The sequence below is a fragment of the Solea senegalensis genome, linkage group LG9, assembly GCF_019176455.1.
Source record: "Solea senegalensis isolate Sse05_10M linkage group LG9, IFAPA_SoseM_1, whole genome shotgun sequence".
Taxonomy (NCBI): Eukaryota; Metazoa; Chordata; class Actinopteri; order Pleuronectiformes; family Soleidae; genus Solea; species Solea senegalensis.
Window position 1 is genome coordinate 3,474,402 of NC_058029.1, and position 18,340 is coordinate 3,492,741.

At 42.8% G+C, this 18,340-nt stretch overlaps 1 protein-coding gene across 4 annotated transcripts in view; it reads right to left on the reverse strand.

Moving 5' to 3' along the window:
- sema6e (sema domain, transmembrane domain (TM), and cytoplasmic domain, (semaphorin) 6E) overlaps window positions 1-18,340 on the reverse strand; it is a 174,120-nt gene that overhangs the window by 5,894 nt on the left and 149,886 nt on the right. For 2 of the 4 annotated variants that reach the window (XM_044033664.1, XM_044033665.1), the window contains 3 exons: window positions 17,041-17,099; window positions 16,503-16,553; window positions 12,182-12,319 (listed from right to left, as the gene is read on the reverse strand). In XM_044033664.1, the coding sequence (XP_043889599.1) occupies window positions 12,182-12,319; window positions 16,503-16,553; window positions 17,041-17,099 (248 nt within the window). The remainder of the gene's footprint in view (window positions 1-12,181; window positions 12,320-16,502; window positions 16,554-17,040; window positions 17,100-18,340) is intronic. The other 2 variants (XM_044033666.1, XM_044033667.1) reach the window with 2 other exon arrangements.

Consider the following 18,340-nt stretch of genomic DNA (forward strand, 5'->3'; position numbering starts at 1 on the left):
TAGAAGTCCCAAAGTTTTCACTACAATAGAGGATTTTGAGAAAAATCTCAGAAAAGTGGAAGAAGAGATGGCTTCGTATATATCACGTACAAGAAACAACTCAATTTCGGGGGAAAAGAGCACGCCGGGGTTTAGGGTTAGTCATGGAGAATAAAGTGAGGTTAAGGTTAGGGCCAAGATGACCTGGTAAGGCCATATAACAATTAAAAATGTCATGGTAAAGGCTATATTTAGTAGGCATCGACGGCTATATTGTTCAGCCAAGGCCTGTGCACTATGGCCCTCGTTACGTCACTTCCGGTCCTCCGAAAAAATCCGCAACCAACTGTTGCCAGGCAACACGAGATTCAAACATCACCACACTGAGGCCCTTTCCACGCGGAAATGGAAGGTCGATCGTTTAACTCGCCCCCAATTAACCTCTGTCTCTCCGGATCTACGCCACTGTTGTTGTTCGAGTCGGACTGCGAGTGGCGCATCAATCTGCTCTGATGTTCAGATCGAAACAGATCTGTAAAAATCCGACCACAATCGCATGCAGAACCACTTTGGAAAACTCGTGTCTCGTACGTGTTTGCTGCTGCCGTCGAAACAAGGCCTCCCAGATATCTGGTTACGTCTAAAAGTTACACAGCACAGTTTCAAAGTTCGGTTACGGAGGGGAAAGCGTGACGCCTCGAGTACAATGCGATAATTATTGCCGCGCTTTTTTGCTCATTTCACAACTTCTCCTCAACGTTTACACAGATTAAGAGTCAGCGTTCTTCTCTAAAAACGCTTCATTTCTGTGTCAACTCATCATGGTCTCGGCTCGGCGGAGTGCTTAATATAGAGACACACACAGAGTCTGCCAAAAGGTAAAAAGACAGATGGGCTGCGTGAGTGGAGTCAAGGGAGGGGAGGAAGGAGGGAGAGAGAAAGGTGACAGCCAGGGGAAAGAAAAGAAAGGGAGATGAAGGGATTAATTTCAACCTTGGTGACTAACTGGTGTGAATGTGAGAGGACAGATAGAGACAGGGGAGCAAGAGCAAAGGGAGAAGGAAGGAGTAGGGATGAAAGCCAGAGAGAAAAGAGATGAAGTGATTCTATTTGTGTGTGTGTGTGTAAGTGAGGAGCACATTTGAACGAAGAGGAGGAGGAGGAGGAGGAGGAGGATGGTGAGTGACAGACCATCACTCTGCTGCTGTTTTGAAGCCTGGTGCTCTGCAGCAGCTGTGATGTGGATGGAGAACAACCATCACCGCGCGCTCCTCCACAGCACCGTAGGAAGAGAAGCTCTCTGTGTGTGTGTGTGTGTGTGCGTGCGACTGCATCCACGTCGTTAAAAATAGCTGCTACGCGGCGCGTTATGTAAACACGCAGGTTCCAACGCTGCCTTGCCTCTTCTGCGTCTCACTAATTGGTGACTGTGTGTCTGCATGAGACGAATAAAGTGAAAGCGTCGGTGCTGTTGTTGTACGGAGTGTTTCCTCGGTTTGTTGTGGGGTTTTTTTTCTCTCCCTCTTTCTCTCTCTCTCTCTTGCAGGTGTTGAAGTTTGAGTTTGAAAAACTAATTACGCTGTAAGATAATGATAATGAAGTGATTAAGTAAACGGGCGACTGTCTCATGCCAGATTCATCAACAATACACTAAAGCGCCCACCATATGCTTTTCCATGACACCAATTACAAAACGATCAGAGCACTTTAAAGTTTTATTCCTGCTCATTTGTGAAAGTCCTTTTCAACATTAAAGCGTCACGACCGTACAAACTGGGCATTAAAATATCACCGAGGCCAGAAATTAGGACCGACTGCGACTAATTTTATCACCAACTCGTTTGATAATCCAATAATAGATTTAGTTTCTTTGCTCCTAATTAACAGATTATCAAACAACCCCAGGATGTGCGAGGCAGAATGAATCCACACATGTATGCATGCTTAGTTAAAAGCAAGTATATTACTGGTCTAAATAATTAAGAATACACATTGTGTTGTTTGTATTTGTTGAATGAATGAAGTTTTCACACTTCATGAATTAACGGAGTTTCTTTAATCTCTAATCTAAGATGAATGGAAACAACTACTTCATTTAGTCCTTAAATTAAATAATTTGGTACAGTACAATCTCATAAATCTGCGACTTCTTTCTCGAAATATTATTATATTATAATTATTTCTTTTCATACTTGGCCCTAATATGCCATTGTAGTTTCCAACTTGGTAATAACAACATAATAACATGATAGTAACACACCGAGTTTCAAAGGGGAGCACTTTCCCTTCACCTGCCGCTAATGCCGCACATTTATTTCTTACACACAAGAACAAAATTAAAAACAATAATAATAATAATGTAACTCCCGGGGAAAGAAAAAAAAAAAACGCACAAAAAAAACGAGGTCGAAAATTGGAACAAATGAGTTTTCAAAACGGGGTGAAAAGCAAGAGCAGCTCGGAGCTTTATTAATTTGACAGTTTTAATACCTGATGTCTGCGAGCTGACAGACATGCTTAACAGACAGGGCATGGTTGTGTGTGTGTGTGTGTGTGTGTCAGTGTGTGCGCGCACACACACACACACACCATCTCTGGCTGTTGACTGGGTGAATTCAATCATGTTCACTTGTTATTAGGAATTTGCATAATATTCCACCTCAGTGCTCAGCCAATTGGACGCGGTGTAATGTATGCGGCGTGGGTTAAGGTGATACGGTGTAATGTTAACAGATCAATTCCAATTGAAAAGTAGAGGTAATGAGAAGTGCATTCCGTTGCAGGTGTGCCGATGCAGTCGCAGAAGAGATTTCCATTTACACTTCCCCATGAATACTGGGTAGATTTTGAGTGCTGCGGCATCTGGCAATCACCATCTCACCGTCTATATTTACTACTACTGTGCTTTCAAGTAGCTGCGTAATTTATTTGATATTGTTTAAAGATGCAGGAGGAAGGATCTGCGGAAAAATAGTAGTTGATTGTTGAGTTTCACCCGCAGTTTATGGGATGGAGGCTCCGTCCTGAGCTCCTCCCATCAGATGAGCACGAAAGGATGAATTTAAACCCCGAAACCACCTTTTTCTGAGTATCTAGTGAATGTTATGTGTCAAATCAGGTGCAAATCCTCACAGGTTAGTGATATAAATCTACAAAACTGTCATTAACTATCTGTTATGTAAAGATATATACACATATATGTATATATATATATATATACACATATATGTATATATATATATATATATATATGGATATATACTCTATATGTATGTATATATATTTTATATGCTCATGAATTGTATATAATATAATTATTTATATGCTGTATATAGCAGTAATGTTCTTATAAGTTGTGTATTGAGTAGGTAAACAAAGGAAGGCAGGAACTGATTGGAGAAAATATGAACAATGTAATAAATAATTTGTGTTTTGTGGGTCCTTAGGACTTTACAACAATTTTTATAAACATGTTTTTGAAATGTGTTTCAAATAAAGAACTTCAATTGACTTTGATAGGCCAGGTTTCTGCTGCTACTCCAGTCTACAGGTGTTCACAGGTTAATGAAGTCTTATTTGTGCTTTATAAGCAGCACAAACTGCATTACGAAAGTTCTCACTAAAAAGAACTTTTAATATTAAATTATTAAAGAAAAAAAAATCCAACTTTTTGTATATCTATCTATATATATCTATATATAAATATTGATATATATTTGGCAGCATAAATGAAAATCCATGTCTTTGATGATATTTATGACACTAATAACATGATCATCATTATCATCATAATTAATTTGCGTGGACAGAAAACCGCTAAAGTCGAGTCATGTGGAGGAAAAAAAAGTTTTTCAATAAATGACATTCGATGAATTACAAGCCAATAAATTAAACCAGAAAGAGCACATGCACTAGGCGGTGTCTTGTTTTCTTTCTTTCTTTTTTTTTTACATGCAGTTGCATCAGAAAGTTTAAAAAACAACAGAAGAAGGAGGAGATGTTAATTTGCCATTCTGGTAAAGCAAAAACAGTTCCAGAGCAAACTTCCACCTGTCGACGACGTGAGCGAGAGGAAAAGGCGGCGGTGGAAGAATCTTGGCTTTACCAACAAAACTTAAAGAGACGGTTCACTCCAATATCAGTGTTGGTCTTTTAAAAATCATTCCAAATTGAATTTGTTCTACAGATCTGCGTGAGGAGTGAACTGCTACTTTAAGAGACGGAGAAACTGTTCGCAGGCAACTGAAATACCTGAGCACAGTTTCAGCCGTCGGCTGTCAATCTGGAAGAAGGTCAGTGAGAGAGAGAGAGAGAATTCAACAAAGGAGGCAGGTACAGGCGAAAGGGTTAGTCCAACTAAAAGACGGAGAAGGAGAAAGGAAAAGAAAACAGGCAGGTAACGTTGGAGAGAAACACACACCCCAGAGGTCAGTGAGACAGACTGAGAGGTAAGGGGTTAGGGCTAAGAGCTAGGACAACTGCGTCGGTGGGCGGGTGGGCGGGTTTTGATCACTGTGGGCCCCGTGGGGGGAGGGTCTGCTTGTGTTTGACCTTTAATGAGTGCAATTACAACATGAACACTGTGTATGTGTGTGTGTGTGTGAGACGAGTGGTAAATCATGAAGAGGATTCAGCGTCAGGCAGATTTACAGTTGTGGTCCATCACATGTATATATAAACAAATGTCCGTTGCCAAATATATTCATGTAATTCTGATTATACCAAACTAGAGCCAGAGTTCAGGCCCCAATCTGGAGGTCAGATTATTGGGCCAAATTATCCTGTAGTGTGAGGAGTTAACAGACGCGAAATACTTTTGTTGTGTCCTTTTGTTTGGAACTGAAACACCAAAGACAAAGAGGACAAACGTTGTGGACTTATGACGACAGTATGATTGCTTGTGTCCCGCAAGACGTCTCGCAACCGAGCGTGGAACTGAAAGGCGCCGACAGTCCGCCTCCGTTGTCTGTTTACATTATGAAGTTACGCTAAGTCGCGCGACTCTCTACTTGAATTTCGTCAGATAGCAGCATTTTGTTCCCGTGTCGCCCGGTGACATTTCGACGGAATTGACGTGGTAGAGGGAGTGGTGTGGCGTCACCTAGGCAGACGTGATATTGAGGTGGTTTGGTTATTACTCTGCATTCCTCAGAGGGCGGCAGATATTACGCACTGGAGCTTTAAAAAAAACCCTGTACGTTTGATGTTTCAGTATTTAAAGAGATGCTGGATACAATATTCAGGAAAACAAGAGGTCAGGACACAATATATGTTGTAGTACATGGCGCAGATGCCGTCTGTTTTTTTGAGTATGCGACCTTTATGTCTTATCTATGTAAAGTTATTTTTGAATATTTAGGAGGTTCCTTTGGCTGGTTGTTTTGTGCACTTTTCTGTGAGAGAACGTATTGTTACGTAACATTTCAACGTAACAAGAAATGTCAAAGTGTGATGAAACTACTGCGACGGGAATCATCGTTTTCTTGATACTTTTTTGTTACTGCTTATAATAGGATAAAGAAAAGGATGTTACCGCTGCTACTGCCCCTCTGAGGAGCAGATATTCTGACGGTGGTTCGAGGGGACAGATTGTCAAAGCTCTTCTACCATTGACTGGATGATACAGGCGGTGTCTGTTGCCATGGTTTACAGAAGTATTAATAACTCCTAAGAGAAGTAGCTGGCATCGATGTCGCCCCCCTCCCCAGGATGCCAGCCTCCCTTCGTGCGAAGGTTCAGCCCGAGTTCACTTTCTGATCTCCTCCTGTTGTTTTTTAATGAGTTGAAAAACTGCCTGTTTCACTTGATGCCATTATCGAGCCATCTCTTTGTGCGTGTCAGCTAATTTCGCCGCGAGTCTGGCTTTTTAGTCCCACACACGCCAGTTCATCTAAATGAGCCGAGGAAAAGGTCAAGTCATGACAGACGAGGGATAAAGGTAACCCGCGGACGTCTCGAAGCAGGAGTCGTGTGCAACAGTTATAACAACGCACGGATTTGTTTGTGTGGTGGGTGTATTCCCTGTCCAGAAGCAGCTCTACTGCAGCCCGACTGCTGGTATCTTTCAGAATAACCGCAGGTCAACAGGCTTCGGCCCCTGCCTTTAGTCCTCACTGGTGTTTACATAATCTAATGTAGCTTCCCACATCTGTGTGAATATTCCACTTAGTGGTTTTTATCTGAGCAGAATAAATCATAAAGACAAATTGGGGTAGAATTAAGAGCACTTATGTCAAGCGACGGTCTTTTTGTACTTTTTACTCGTAGCCTTAAAAGGTAGTACTATGTTCCTAAAAATAAAGTATAGACTAATGGCCCTTTTCCATTATACAGTTTTTTCGTTGTTGTGTTTCCCATTAGTGATAGCACCTGGTATCTGCTGCTTTTTTTGGAACCTGCTCTGGTGAAGTTCTCCAAGCGATACTAAATGTGACGTCAACAGACTGCCGGCCACTGACTGTCGTCACTGGAAGAGTCGTGAGCATGGCGTTCGATACAGGAGTCAGACCAAACAATGCCGAACTGTAGCTCAGGTTAAAAGACTTGCGTTAAGCTCCAACACCGAGCGAGGAAATGTCTGAACTCTGTGAACATTTAACAGAGTCTGGTGTATTTAGCGACAGCGCTGACGGAAGCCAGCGATCCTGAGCCAAATCACAATCCATTCAGCCGTATTTCAGTTCAGCGACTGTGTCAGACACTCCAGTCATGCAGGAAGTACCCAACTAATCTTTTTAATTAACTGATTCTACTGATTCAGTTACACCGAGAACAACTGCTTTGCCCGTCACTAGTTTGTGTGTGTGTGTCACTGCAGTTTCATGTAGCCGCGCTATGACGACCCCGGCAAAGTTGGGGAGGTTACTACAGTAATGGAAAGCGACGTGTCTGATACCAAACAGAGTAGAGTAGAGCGAGAACTGTATAAAGGAAAGGCGCCAATAGAACTAATAACTTTAGGGTTCTAACAGACTAAACCTTGGAGGTCTGTTCTGCCGAGTTTGAGCTGCGAAGCATACGAGCTAATATTCTGGTTAAACCAAGCTAACGCATCTGGCTAGGTGACTTTCTGGGCTAACGGTGCGTTCCAGTTGTAGTCAGAAGTCTGAAAGGAGTTTTCATGTAATCGAAAGTCGAAACAACCTCATAAACCCCAACAAAGGATTCCAAGATGGCTGCCGCTCATGTCAATGGTAAAAAATTAAAAACTATTACTACTACTTTTTACTGTTAAATGCATTTCTGTCTTATTTTTCTCACAGTAAATCAGTCGTACACATGAAAGTGTTCAGTTTTCATCTGTGGAAATGTTGCTACTTTTGTTTGTGTGTGTAAAATATCATTGTTGGTATTGCTAACAAAGGCTAGCCTGGTTAACTCTGCTGGATGTGAAGTCACTTCTAAGTTCTTTAGATATTTATTAAGTTTAGTAAGCACTCTACCTTTTTGACATGAATGAAGTGGATCCGTGGATCATTTATTTTCCCCTCTTTGAAGAAAGGGGAAAGTTGGAAAGTTTTCGGAGCTAATTCGTCTGCCTCACATGTCAAACATAACAAACGGCATCAGATCAAAGCCAAGGCTCTTCCACAGCCTCGGTATGTTCTGGTTTTCTGACTGTCCTCATTTCTAAAAGGTGATTATAGTTTGATGGCACATGAGGGAAAGGCAAGTTTAATCAAAAATTCTGTGACTTCCTTTAATGTCTGTGCGTCGAGTGATAATGTAAGGATCGTCCTGATGTGGTCCGTTGACATTTAAGACTGATGTGCAGTTAGTACTCTTCTATACTTTATGGTCGGTTACAATAATTTAATCATAACACTTGGTGATTATATAAAATATTGACATCCTGAATATCCACAGCGAAGTAGTAAGTAGAGTATTAAATACATGAGTCTTTGCTCGCCCACTATGTTATTATAGGTCACGGCATTGTAAGAAAAGCTAGTGTTATTTGTGACAAAAGAAATGTTTCTGATTATAATACAATGAATGACAGATAAATTACATACTGTATTGCAATAATACTATACAGACACTCATGCTCCAGCGTTATAATTCTCCTCTTTAAATGTTTTGACTGCACAATCATGTCAAACCTTTGTATTTAATTACATTCAAAACTACGTGTTATTATTACATTTCAACTGTTTGTTATCTATGCATACATACGCACATTTCTATTGATTATTATTCATAGTTTGTATTAAAGAATAGAAAAGCATGCATTTCTGGTTCGGGAACAACATACTTTTTTTTGCATTTATTGTTTTTGAACAATCTTATACCTTTTTCTTCGATTCTTGATGGAGCAAATGTAACGCAGCCAATATCTCCCCTACAGGGATTAATCAAGTATTCCAATTCAGATTCAGATATAATCAAATCTTTAACGGGCTTTGGGCTAATGTGGGTTCTGTGATCAGATTGCAATCGGACATCACCTGAACCAAACCACTTCCATATGTGGTCTTTCCTCCCACAACTGTGTGAGTGGAAATATACGTCCTCTGCTTCGGAAAGCAAAGAGGAGTCCGAACACTAGTGCAATCGGATTTCGATGTGGACACCGGAGATGCATGTCAATACCGGGTGTCGCATCTGGTGAGGGTGTAAAGAGAGCCTTTGTAAGATCGCTGTCCACAAACTGGAGGAAAGAGGTGATATAATGTCAAAATGGAATAATTCAATGAAGCTACTTTGCGTTTTAGGACCCTGGCAAGGCTCTAATGGTCAAAGTGTCGGCCAGCGTCAATATCATTAATAATGCCCGTGTTTTTTTCTACTTTCCCGAACCAAAGCATCAGCAGTGACAAAACAAAACCACCTTTATTTACTGGGAGCTGATGTCACAGTAAGACGGGGCTGTTTGGCGAGGTGATTCATTCTCTGTGGCCCAAGTCCAGGCCAAGTCTTAAATCTATCACACCTCTAACGGACATGCAGTGACAGCAGTGCGTCAGCAGCATCTGCAGTCCTCCATTAGTGTCTACACTTAATGCTCTTAGCCGCAGCTTTGTGTTTTAACAGCACTCAAAGCGGAATACATAATTAATACGCAGCAGGTAGAAAATAAACTTGACGCCGGCAGACGTGCGCCAACGTTAAGCCTGTGTTCGACAGCTGCGTTGATTAAAGTGCACATCTGTTCGCTCAGACTCTGAGGTGACGGCGTGAGTGACATGTCCACATTAGCAATATTGCAAGTCCAAAATGGACACAGTGGAGGTCAAAACAGTGCATAATTATTCCTTTAACAAAACATAAGAGAAGGGTCTGTGTGCAGGCTGTCGTGCTGTAGACAGATATTACAGATATTAGTGCAACATAAGGCCTCTCTGCACATTGTCTGACTTTTTGTTCCACATTTCTACTTTGCGAATCCCCAATTCATTCTGTGGTCTTTTGTTCCAGCCTCTGCTCCTCATTACCGTGACTTAAAGCTGAGTGAAATCCAAAATGAAGTCCTAAATCCACAAGTGCCGCCTTAATAAAGGCCAGTGGTTGTATGTTAGCTTTAAATTGCGTCAGCCTAATGGCTTGTAGGCTGAGCTAACTCTGCGTTAGCGCACTTTAATGTGATCTGGAGTCGAGACGGAGGAGCACATTTCCTTTGTTACCGGGGATGGATCTGGACGTGCTTGCTGCACTGTTGTTTCCACTTCTCCTCGGGTAACTTTTTTTTGTCTGCACTGACTGCTCGCTCTATTTTGGTCCACTATCAGTGCTCTGTTGTCGGCTGGCCCACCTTGCGTTGCCGTGGGAGATTTGTTACCCAGCGGCAGAGCCTCTACAGAGGGTCTTGACACAAAAGCAGATATCTGGAGAGAAATGGACAGTTAGTGTGACAGATTGGAGGCCTGTGATGTTGGTACTTCCACACCAGGTCCTCCTCCGCCTTATCTACCTGCCTGCCCACCTCTTTTGATTGAACAGGCAGCTCCACGGTCTTTTGACTAAAATGGATTGTGCTGCTGTTCCTCGTACGCCCTTCACCCTCCTCCCACTCTCCACCTTTGTTGTCTGACTTCCAGGCTGCGGCTCCTTGCCGTTATTTATTTGTAATGGTCTTTTCTTATTTAAGCCTGAGTAGCTCATAATTGCAGTCGTAGAGTCTGGCTGCGTGAATGGAAGCCTCGTTCACCTACTGGGGATTTATGGGCGTCTGATGCGTTGCCTGAACACGCAAGCAGCAAGGTCAGGGGGGGAGAAGGAACTGCAACATTTCCTCAGTGAATCATGTCCGGATGAACTAAAACTTCTTCCTAAACATGTCATGAGTTGTCATGGAACACATTTCTGCACATCACGGACATGTTTTCCTGCTTTTCCCCTCACGGCCTTGCGGCTCTTGTAATGTTAATCAGTACGAGTGTAAACTGTCACATTAAAAATGTAAGAAATAATGGGACTCACGGCCATAAAGATCGAGGTGTAATTAAATATTCAGGAACTGGCTGGAGTTTTATAGGTCATGTCATTTGCTGGGGCAGCTGGGTGGTGCGGTGAGGCTGTTAAAAGTGCCTCGACTCTCGCTGCTGCAACATTTGACGAGTTTGAAGTGAAACCAGAACTTGTAGAAGTTGGAGAGGGGAACTCGGGATCACAAACAACCTCACAATGTAACCCTTTCATAGTGGAATTACACATTTTCTGAGGCATATGGCAACTAAACCTGAAACAGTTCCACCTTGTGAAGTCTTTTTTTTTTTTTTAAATCTGTGTTACATTTTAATAAAAGTGGATTTTACAAGAAGATACTTTTTTTAAATTATCTACAGAGGTTTTTGCTCAATACACCTACAGATTATTTGATACTAAGGTTTGTTATTGAGTGAGCGCCACGTTCTGTGTTAAACATCCGCCAAGACTTGGACAGGAGCGTGAGTGCAGGGATGATATTGATTGAACAGAGTGGACGTCACTGAGGAAGGAACAGGTTGCTGAATCTTTACAGTGCTCATTTATCGATTAGTTACAGGTTTAATGAGGGGAATCAAACATTTCCCGCATCGCCCGTCATCTCTGTGATGAGAGGCTGTTCTCTGAACTCTTGTTTCTCCCTTTTTTTTGCGGATAATTCTTTAACGTGGCAAAAATTGAGACTTTACTTTTTAATGTTAGCAATTTTAAGCAAAATTAACTCTGAATTGAACAAATTAAAAGAGGAGTGCGACACGATGGAACTTTGACAGTCTGCCTCAGCGCCCTCTGTGTTGTTTGTTGTGAGAGGAAAATGTATATTTATAGCACGTCCGGGAGGATTAGAGACGTTACCTGGTTCGTGCTCTTGAATTTTTTGAGCGTGTTGGAAAACATTGAGGGAATATTATTTGCGAGTGTTGACAAACTAAATAAAAGATGAGGAGAGTTCACGTGGGAGCAGTGTTGTTTAGGCTGATTTGAGGAGTTAATTAGAGCCAGTGCGGTATCTGCTTTAAGTCATTAAATCCTTCAAATTCGCGGCACATTGAGACGTATGGCTGAATATAAGGGGGGCTAATGTGACCCGGCCTCGATACTCGTCACAGTGTCTGTCCCTGAATGTACGCCGCAGTCCTCTGCTCGAGTCGAGTGCGATTCACGCAGCATCCCATCATTTAATCACACGGGGCTTTAAGTCAGCGGAACCGTTGGTGAAGTGAAGTGAAGCTGCTCAGGAAATGATGCATCCCGTCATGTACAGCTGGGAACTAATGAGGTGTGTGGCTTAAAGAAGAAAATGGAAAAAAAATAAATAAAATCAATTATCAGTGCTTGCTGCTTATTTCTAAGAGGTCGGCTTAACTCGGGAGTTAAGTGTTAGTGAGCTAATGAACGTGATATTTCACCCTGGAAGAACATTTACTCATATTAGCGTGCCATCCGTCGCACGGGTCCACGGCCGACCATCGATGCCGGTCATGACTCATTCTCTCATCGACGTCTCATCAGGATGAGGAACACTACAGGGCTGATGGATGAATGAGTGTCTTTGCTATGGAAACACAGGTGAGATGAGGGAGCACAGTGCACAGTGAGGCCATGCGTGCTGCAAATGTTTTACCAGGGTGAAACATCATGTGTTGTTTTCTGTTAGTGGTCAGTCTGGGTTAGTTGTGCACGGTGAGGCGTTCGGGGGCCCAGCAGTGCAAACCCCGCCCCTCCCGCCCCCCCTGCAGGTCAGAATTCAACGAGGACACACATCCCTCCCCCTTACCCTCCATCTCCACACTGATTGGCTCCGAGTCAGGTGACCCTTGTTCCCCCCCTGGGGGAGGGCCATCAGGACCTGTACCTCTTTCAGGGTCAGCCGCCCCATGTTGGGTTGTGCTGGCGCTTGTGGGTGTGGTCTTCCCTGCGGTTGTAACGGAGGGGGGAGGAGGAGGAGGAGGAAGGAGGAGGAAGGAGGAAGGAGGGGGGGCAACAGAGTGAGTGATTAGTGAAATGTGAATCAGCCCGAGACAATCAACTGCACAAAAATGAGGGTGAGTGCTAAGTGGAGGGACAACCACCACCTGTTAAACACCAGTGATGACAGTGAGCAACGTGATGGACACACAGAGCAGACGCTGAATCCATTCATCACTTCATTTGCCCTCACACACACACAATTCAAGTGCTACAGTGTACTTCACCCACATTCATCCTCCCAGAGGTCCTGATTTTTGGCATTCCTGCATTTGCGATGACAAAGCTCTGCTCCCAGCAAAGTTATAATCACACTTCAAAATATCTGGTTACATTTAAAAAAAATAAATAAATAAAGATGTATTTTTTTTGCATGCACGTACTGTAAAACCCATCAAGGAAAATCTAGTAATTGTAAAATGGAGGCTATGAGTAAAAGCTGCTTTTCTGTGTCATTTGTATTCAAAGGCAGCTAGTAGTAAATTTACACTCCGTAAATATACTCATAGTACATACAATTTCCCATGTTCAAACTTTGGTTATTTAAGGACTATCTTATCTTATCTTAAGTCCAAACTCGACTCAGGTTCTGGGGACTTATCTTGAACTTGACTGTTCTTTGAGCACCCCCACACACACACCAATAAACCACCAATAAAACTCATCCGTGTCTGCTCTGCTAAGTGTTTTCACAGATGGGTTGAAACAGATACTGGTGGTGTAAGAGGCCCCGCCCCCCCCGGTCTTCCGAGCTCAGCTGTTTCACAGAAGCTTCAGTCGTGTTGAGGCAGAGCAGCGACATTTGGAACCATTTCAAACATATGCCAAAAACGCCCCCACCCCACCCCTACTGGCCATTAGCTGCCAAAGGCCTTGTATTATCAAACATATTTGTCTTGATGACACACTCCATATCTTGATTGCATTATTAGCCCTCTGTTGTCCTTGAGGTCCGGTGAGCCTCATGCTGCTACTGGCTCGGGCCCCCGCGCTAATAAGCCAGCCATCGTGTTAGCACTCTGCAGCGCTCACACACCCATTTTGCACGGAGGAGGAAAAAAAAAAAACCAGGGCTTTTTTCTCTCCCTGACTGTGAGCCAGTAGACAAGGTTCCCAGTGAATGAGTGGCCCCCGTCAGTTCACCATCTGCGCTGGGCAAATTAAAACCATACACCAGGGGGTGTTTGGTCCTGGCGCCTCAGACAGCAGCTCCAGGACTTCATCATTACTTCAATCTATCACCCTTGTGTTATGATATGCGTGCACGTTGCATCATATTGTTTGCCCTCTTTTATTTCTTGATGAAGTGCAACAATACGAGCACAGTATCCCAACAGAGGAACTTTTGATTACCTTCACAGGGGGGTGTTTGACTCTCACCCTTCCCTCTGCTGGCTGTGATTATTTGGGCAAGAGAGAAGTGGAAGAGAGAGGGAAAAAAAACAAAATTTGGAGGCTTTGGTGAGCTCTCAGAGCCGGCGAAGAACGAAAGGCCTTGTGCGAGAGCAGCTTTGTTGAGCATATGGCGCACGCTATTGTCTAGGAAAGCTGATAATTGATCGTCAGTGCAGTGACTTAAAAAACATTTTTGTGTGAATCAGCACAACGCTAAAAACAACAACAGAGACCAACTCCGACTGTGTGTTAAAATCTTGAAATAGTGCAGTGAAGCATGCGGGTGGTGAGAACCCCCCGTAGGATGAAGCAGTAGGGTTGCTCATCAAGTCCCGCTACCGACTGAGTGGTAATTCTGATCTAGCGGGGAGGCTGAACAAACCACTGAGGCACTGTGTGTGTGTGTGTGTGTGTGTGTGTGTTCCAGCCGAAAGCCTGTGGCAAACAAAGTGGCCTCTGTTCTGAGAAAGACACTGAAATAGATGAAGGATGGTGCTGTGGAGCCGTAATGGCCGACATCTTCCAGCGTGATGGACTCGGCGCTGATGCTAATCACTGCTTTGGATCAGACACTGCCATTAACTCCCTTGTGTCCTTATTTGTTCAGCGACGAAGAGATCGCTCTTTGAGTAAGTCATAAAAAAGTCCTCGGAAAAGTTTCAGTGGGTGTTTTTTTTTTTTGAGTTGTTAAGAGAGGGGAAAAGCAAAACGAGGCTGGCCGTCAACTATCTGACAAAAAATGAGCGGCTTTGAATGTCGCCGCGTTAGAAAGCCAACACCGACTCCTCAATCTTATCCGAGGGCAAGCCTGCCTGGCAGCCTTTCTATTTCTATTCCAGCCGTGCCAGGGGCAGCGCGGTGTGGCCGGCGGGGGAGTAATGGGACGTGACAGGGATGATGATCCTTCTTGATACAGGGCATTAGGCAGCCTTGCCGGCAAAGCTCCCAGTCCATCAAAGGAGCGATGCTTCAGACAATGGCTTCAATGTTTGGGCTGTCGGAATGGCCGAGAGGTGACCGGCCATTCAGCCGCCTCAATGAGAGATTCTGTAACCTCCCCAGTTACCAGTTAAGCATAAAGAGCGGAGAGATTTACTCTGAAGACATGTCAGTGAGTAACACTGAGCGAGTGTGAGGAAGAGAACCCGGTCGGTCTTGGTCGTAAACTTGTAAACATTAATCAAAGAAACAAATAAATTGATAGCGGTCCAAAACTTCAATCGACACAAGTTTTTTTTCGGGTTCATTCACAAGTTGAGGAACAGAATTTTCTCCTTTGTTTTGGATTGATGAGGTGATAAAAGCAAAGTCATGTGACGATGACGCTGATGGAGGAAATGACATCATGTGTACACATCTGCTCCGCTCTACATCGCCCACTTGTGGTGCAATCACAGTACAGCAAAAGATAAAATGCTTCAGGTTGAACTTAAGGTGGGCGGAGCTACAAGCGTTTGGACGACTTGAAGTTCCTCTGCTTGTAGCCCCGCCCACCTCTCTTTTTTGCACTTTGCATGGGTGACCGAACCCTAAACTTAATCTCTTCATTCCACGGACTCTCGTGTGATTTGGAACGTGAACACCCACCACTTGCTTATAGATCCGGCCACTCAAAGCCCCGCCCCCTCGCTCATCTCAACTGCAGACTGATTCTATCGTATTCTAATGATGCGAGAAGTGCGAGAGTGATGCTCCTACTTTTCGTGCTGCACTGAGACATTTTATGTAAAACATGGATGGCGTGTCATCAGATTATCGGATTTAACAAAAAATAAATAAATATAATAACAATAATCATCATAATTGAGCCTCCACAAAGTGACAAAATGTTCTCTTTGGAAACATCGGAGCAGATGTCTCCCACTGATGTTATTGTCATAATTACCACAGTTATGTTTTTTCCATTATCATAGAACTATGTGTGTACAATAAAGTGAATTGACAAACTTCTAAAGCAGTACTCAAAAATCTGTTGAACGTGGCGTCTCATCACCACCTTGAAACATTTTTGGGACAGGCTCTTGTGTTTTTTGCTGTTTTAATCGTGTATTTTATTGCGTCTTTGCTCGCCTGGGACCTCACAAGGCTTCGGTGCTGCTCTGCTGCTTCTAGAACATCTCAGTTGTTCACACTTGTCCGCTGTGGAGGTTCTTCTTTGCTTTATACAAGGATTACCTTTGAAAACCACTAAAATACCTCTTCATATATACACTCCAAAACCTTCTCTGCACTCAACTAAATGCCAGGAAACCTGCCTGAAAACAGAGTCCAGAGGAGGTTCACTTGATTGACACAATGCTTTAAGGTTATGATGTAATTACCAATTATTAGCAATGCCAAAAATGTCCTGTCCTACATCAGCTTGAATAATTAAACGTGCTATTGTCTGACCAGCCACATAACCAAGAAGGTTATATTTCAATGGTGCTCAGTTTTGTTTGTTTGTCCACAGGATTAGATAGAAAACTAATAAACTGATTCCCATCAGAGATGGGGGAATGAACCAAGGACAAACCCACCGAAAATGCCGTACAAATACACTCTCTGCGTGTCCTTCTACGTTGATGCAGTAGTGGTTGTAGAGAACTGTCAATATGACCAAAAGAAACCCAGCAAAACAAAAAAAAAGGGCCTAATTTCTCCGTTTGCTGTGAAGCACAGCTGCAAACGGCTGCGAGGTTTAAGCCATCAGTACTCAGGTGGGGCAGTTAAATGAAAAGACAAAAGTCACTGACCATACGCTGAATCCAGCGCCGTGTTTTGCTTGCGAGTGGTCGCCAGGACGTCTGGAGGAGAAGAAGAAAACAGAGCAAACATGAGTGCAAGTGAAAGCTCCTGTTGTCTACACTTCCTTCATTTCTAATGGGAGACATGTGCTGTCGAATCTGCCGCGTTTGCATTTCTCATCACAACCCCAAACACCCACAAAAGACCTAAACAACAAAAACAACAACAACAACAACAACAACAACAAAAAACACTTCTATGAGCAAAAGCTAAATTAACATAGAAAGAATGAGATCAATATTCCAGCAGGGATTTTAAACGGGGGCGGATAAAAAAAAACAAAACACAAGCTCTTCAAACTTCTCCAGCGTGAACTCGCTGGAAATAAATACATCATAACTCTCCATTATAATTTGTTAGTTCCACAATCATTTGTGCCCCTCGTTGCTCTGTCATCAGGATGCGATGCTGCTCGACAGCTCTCCTCCCGCTCTTTGTTTATTGCTTATGTAAATCACTGAAAACGAATAAATATCTCCATCTCACCGTGGCAGGTATCAGGATACTGGTGGTAGCCGTTCTCCACGTCCTGTTCAAATCCGCCTCTGGAGGAAAGAAGAACACACACACACACACTGTAATGAAGACAAAGAGAGCAATCGATGAATTTGCATCGACCCATTTCTTACAAAGTTCCTTATTGAGTTTTCCCCAACATTGTTTTTGTTGACGAGGAGTTAGAGGAAATAATCTGTGGCCAAAACCTGGAGAAGAGCTTGCTCTTCAGCAGTTGTGTGTTTGTACTTCACCGTTGTAATTTCCTTGTGTAGGTATTTACTTTCCCCCTCAACCTTGCGTCCTCCGCTAGGACTTCCACTGACTCATTTCCGACATGTTCTAAATCTGTGCCTCTCACAAGACGCGTCTGCGCTTCACACTACTCAGACTGCAGCTGGTAAAATTGGTACTTACACTAGCTCTGAAATAAAGGCCTATTTGAGCTCCAACCCTCCTCTATTTTAGCTTATCAAGAGGCTTCACACGGAGACAAGGACATGTTTGGTGGAAGCACCAAACCAACCAAAATGACAAAAGGATGATTGGACGTTAAGCACAGATCTTTGCCAAGACTTTTCGGATGTGTGTAGAACTTTACCTGTCTATATTATTAGAGGTGAGAATACGATATGCGATACCAATAAGATCACAATACAACAATTCTGTCATAATCAATGTGTCGATTATCGCGTTGCACGAGGAAGGGCGAAGATATATCACCAAATCGATATTTTGACCCACATCTGAACCATGTTAAATTTAAAATGAGGCCAAATCCGTAATCTGTAATCAGCAATTTTGTTTTTGCCCATTGTAAGAAACAGTTATTTACCCGTGGGAGCTGGGGTAATGTTTCAAGAAAGAAGTTGCATATTTATGAGATTAAGTGGCAAATCTACGAGGAAATAAAGTCGCAGATTTATGAGATTGAAAATGGCAAATCTACAAGAAAATAAAGTCGCAGATTTATGAGATTGAAAGTAGCAAATCTACGAGAAAATAAAGTCCCAGATTTATGAGATTGAAAGTAGCAAATCTATGAGAAAATAAAGTCCCAGATTTATGAGATTGAAAGTAGCAAATCTACGTGAAAATAAAGTCCCAGATTTATGAGATTGAAAGTAGCAAATCTACGAGAAAATAAAGTCGCAGATTTATGAGATTTAAAGTGGCAAATCTACGAGAAAATAAAGTCCCAGATTTATGAGATTGAAAGTCGCAGATTTATGAGATTAAAAATAGCAAATCTACGAGGAAAAACTAAGAAAATAAAGTCGCAGATTTATGA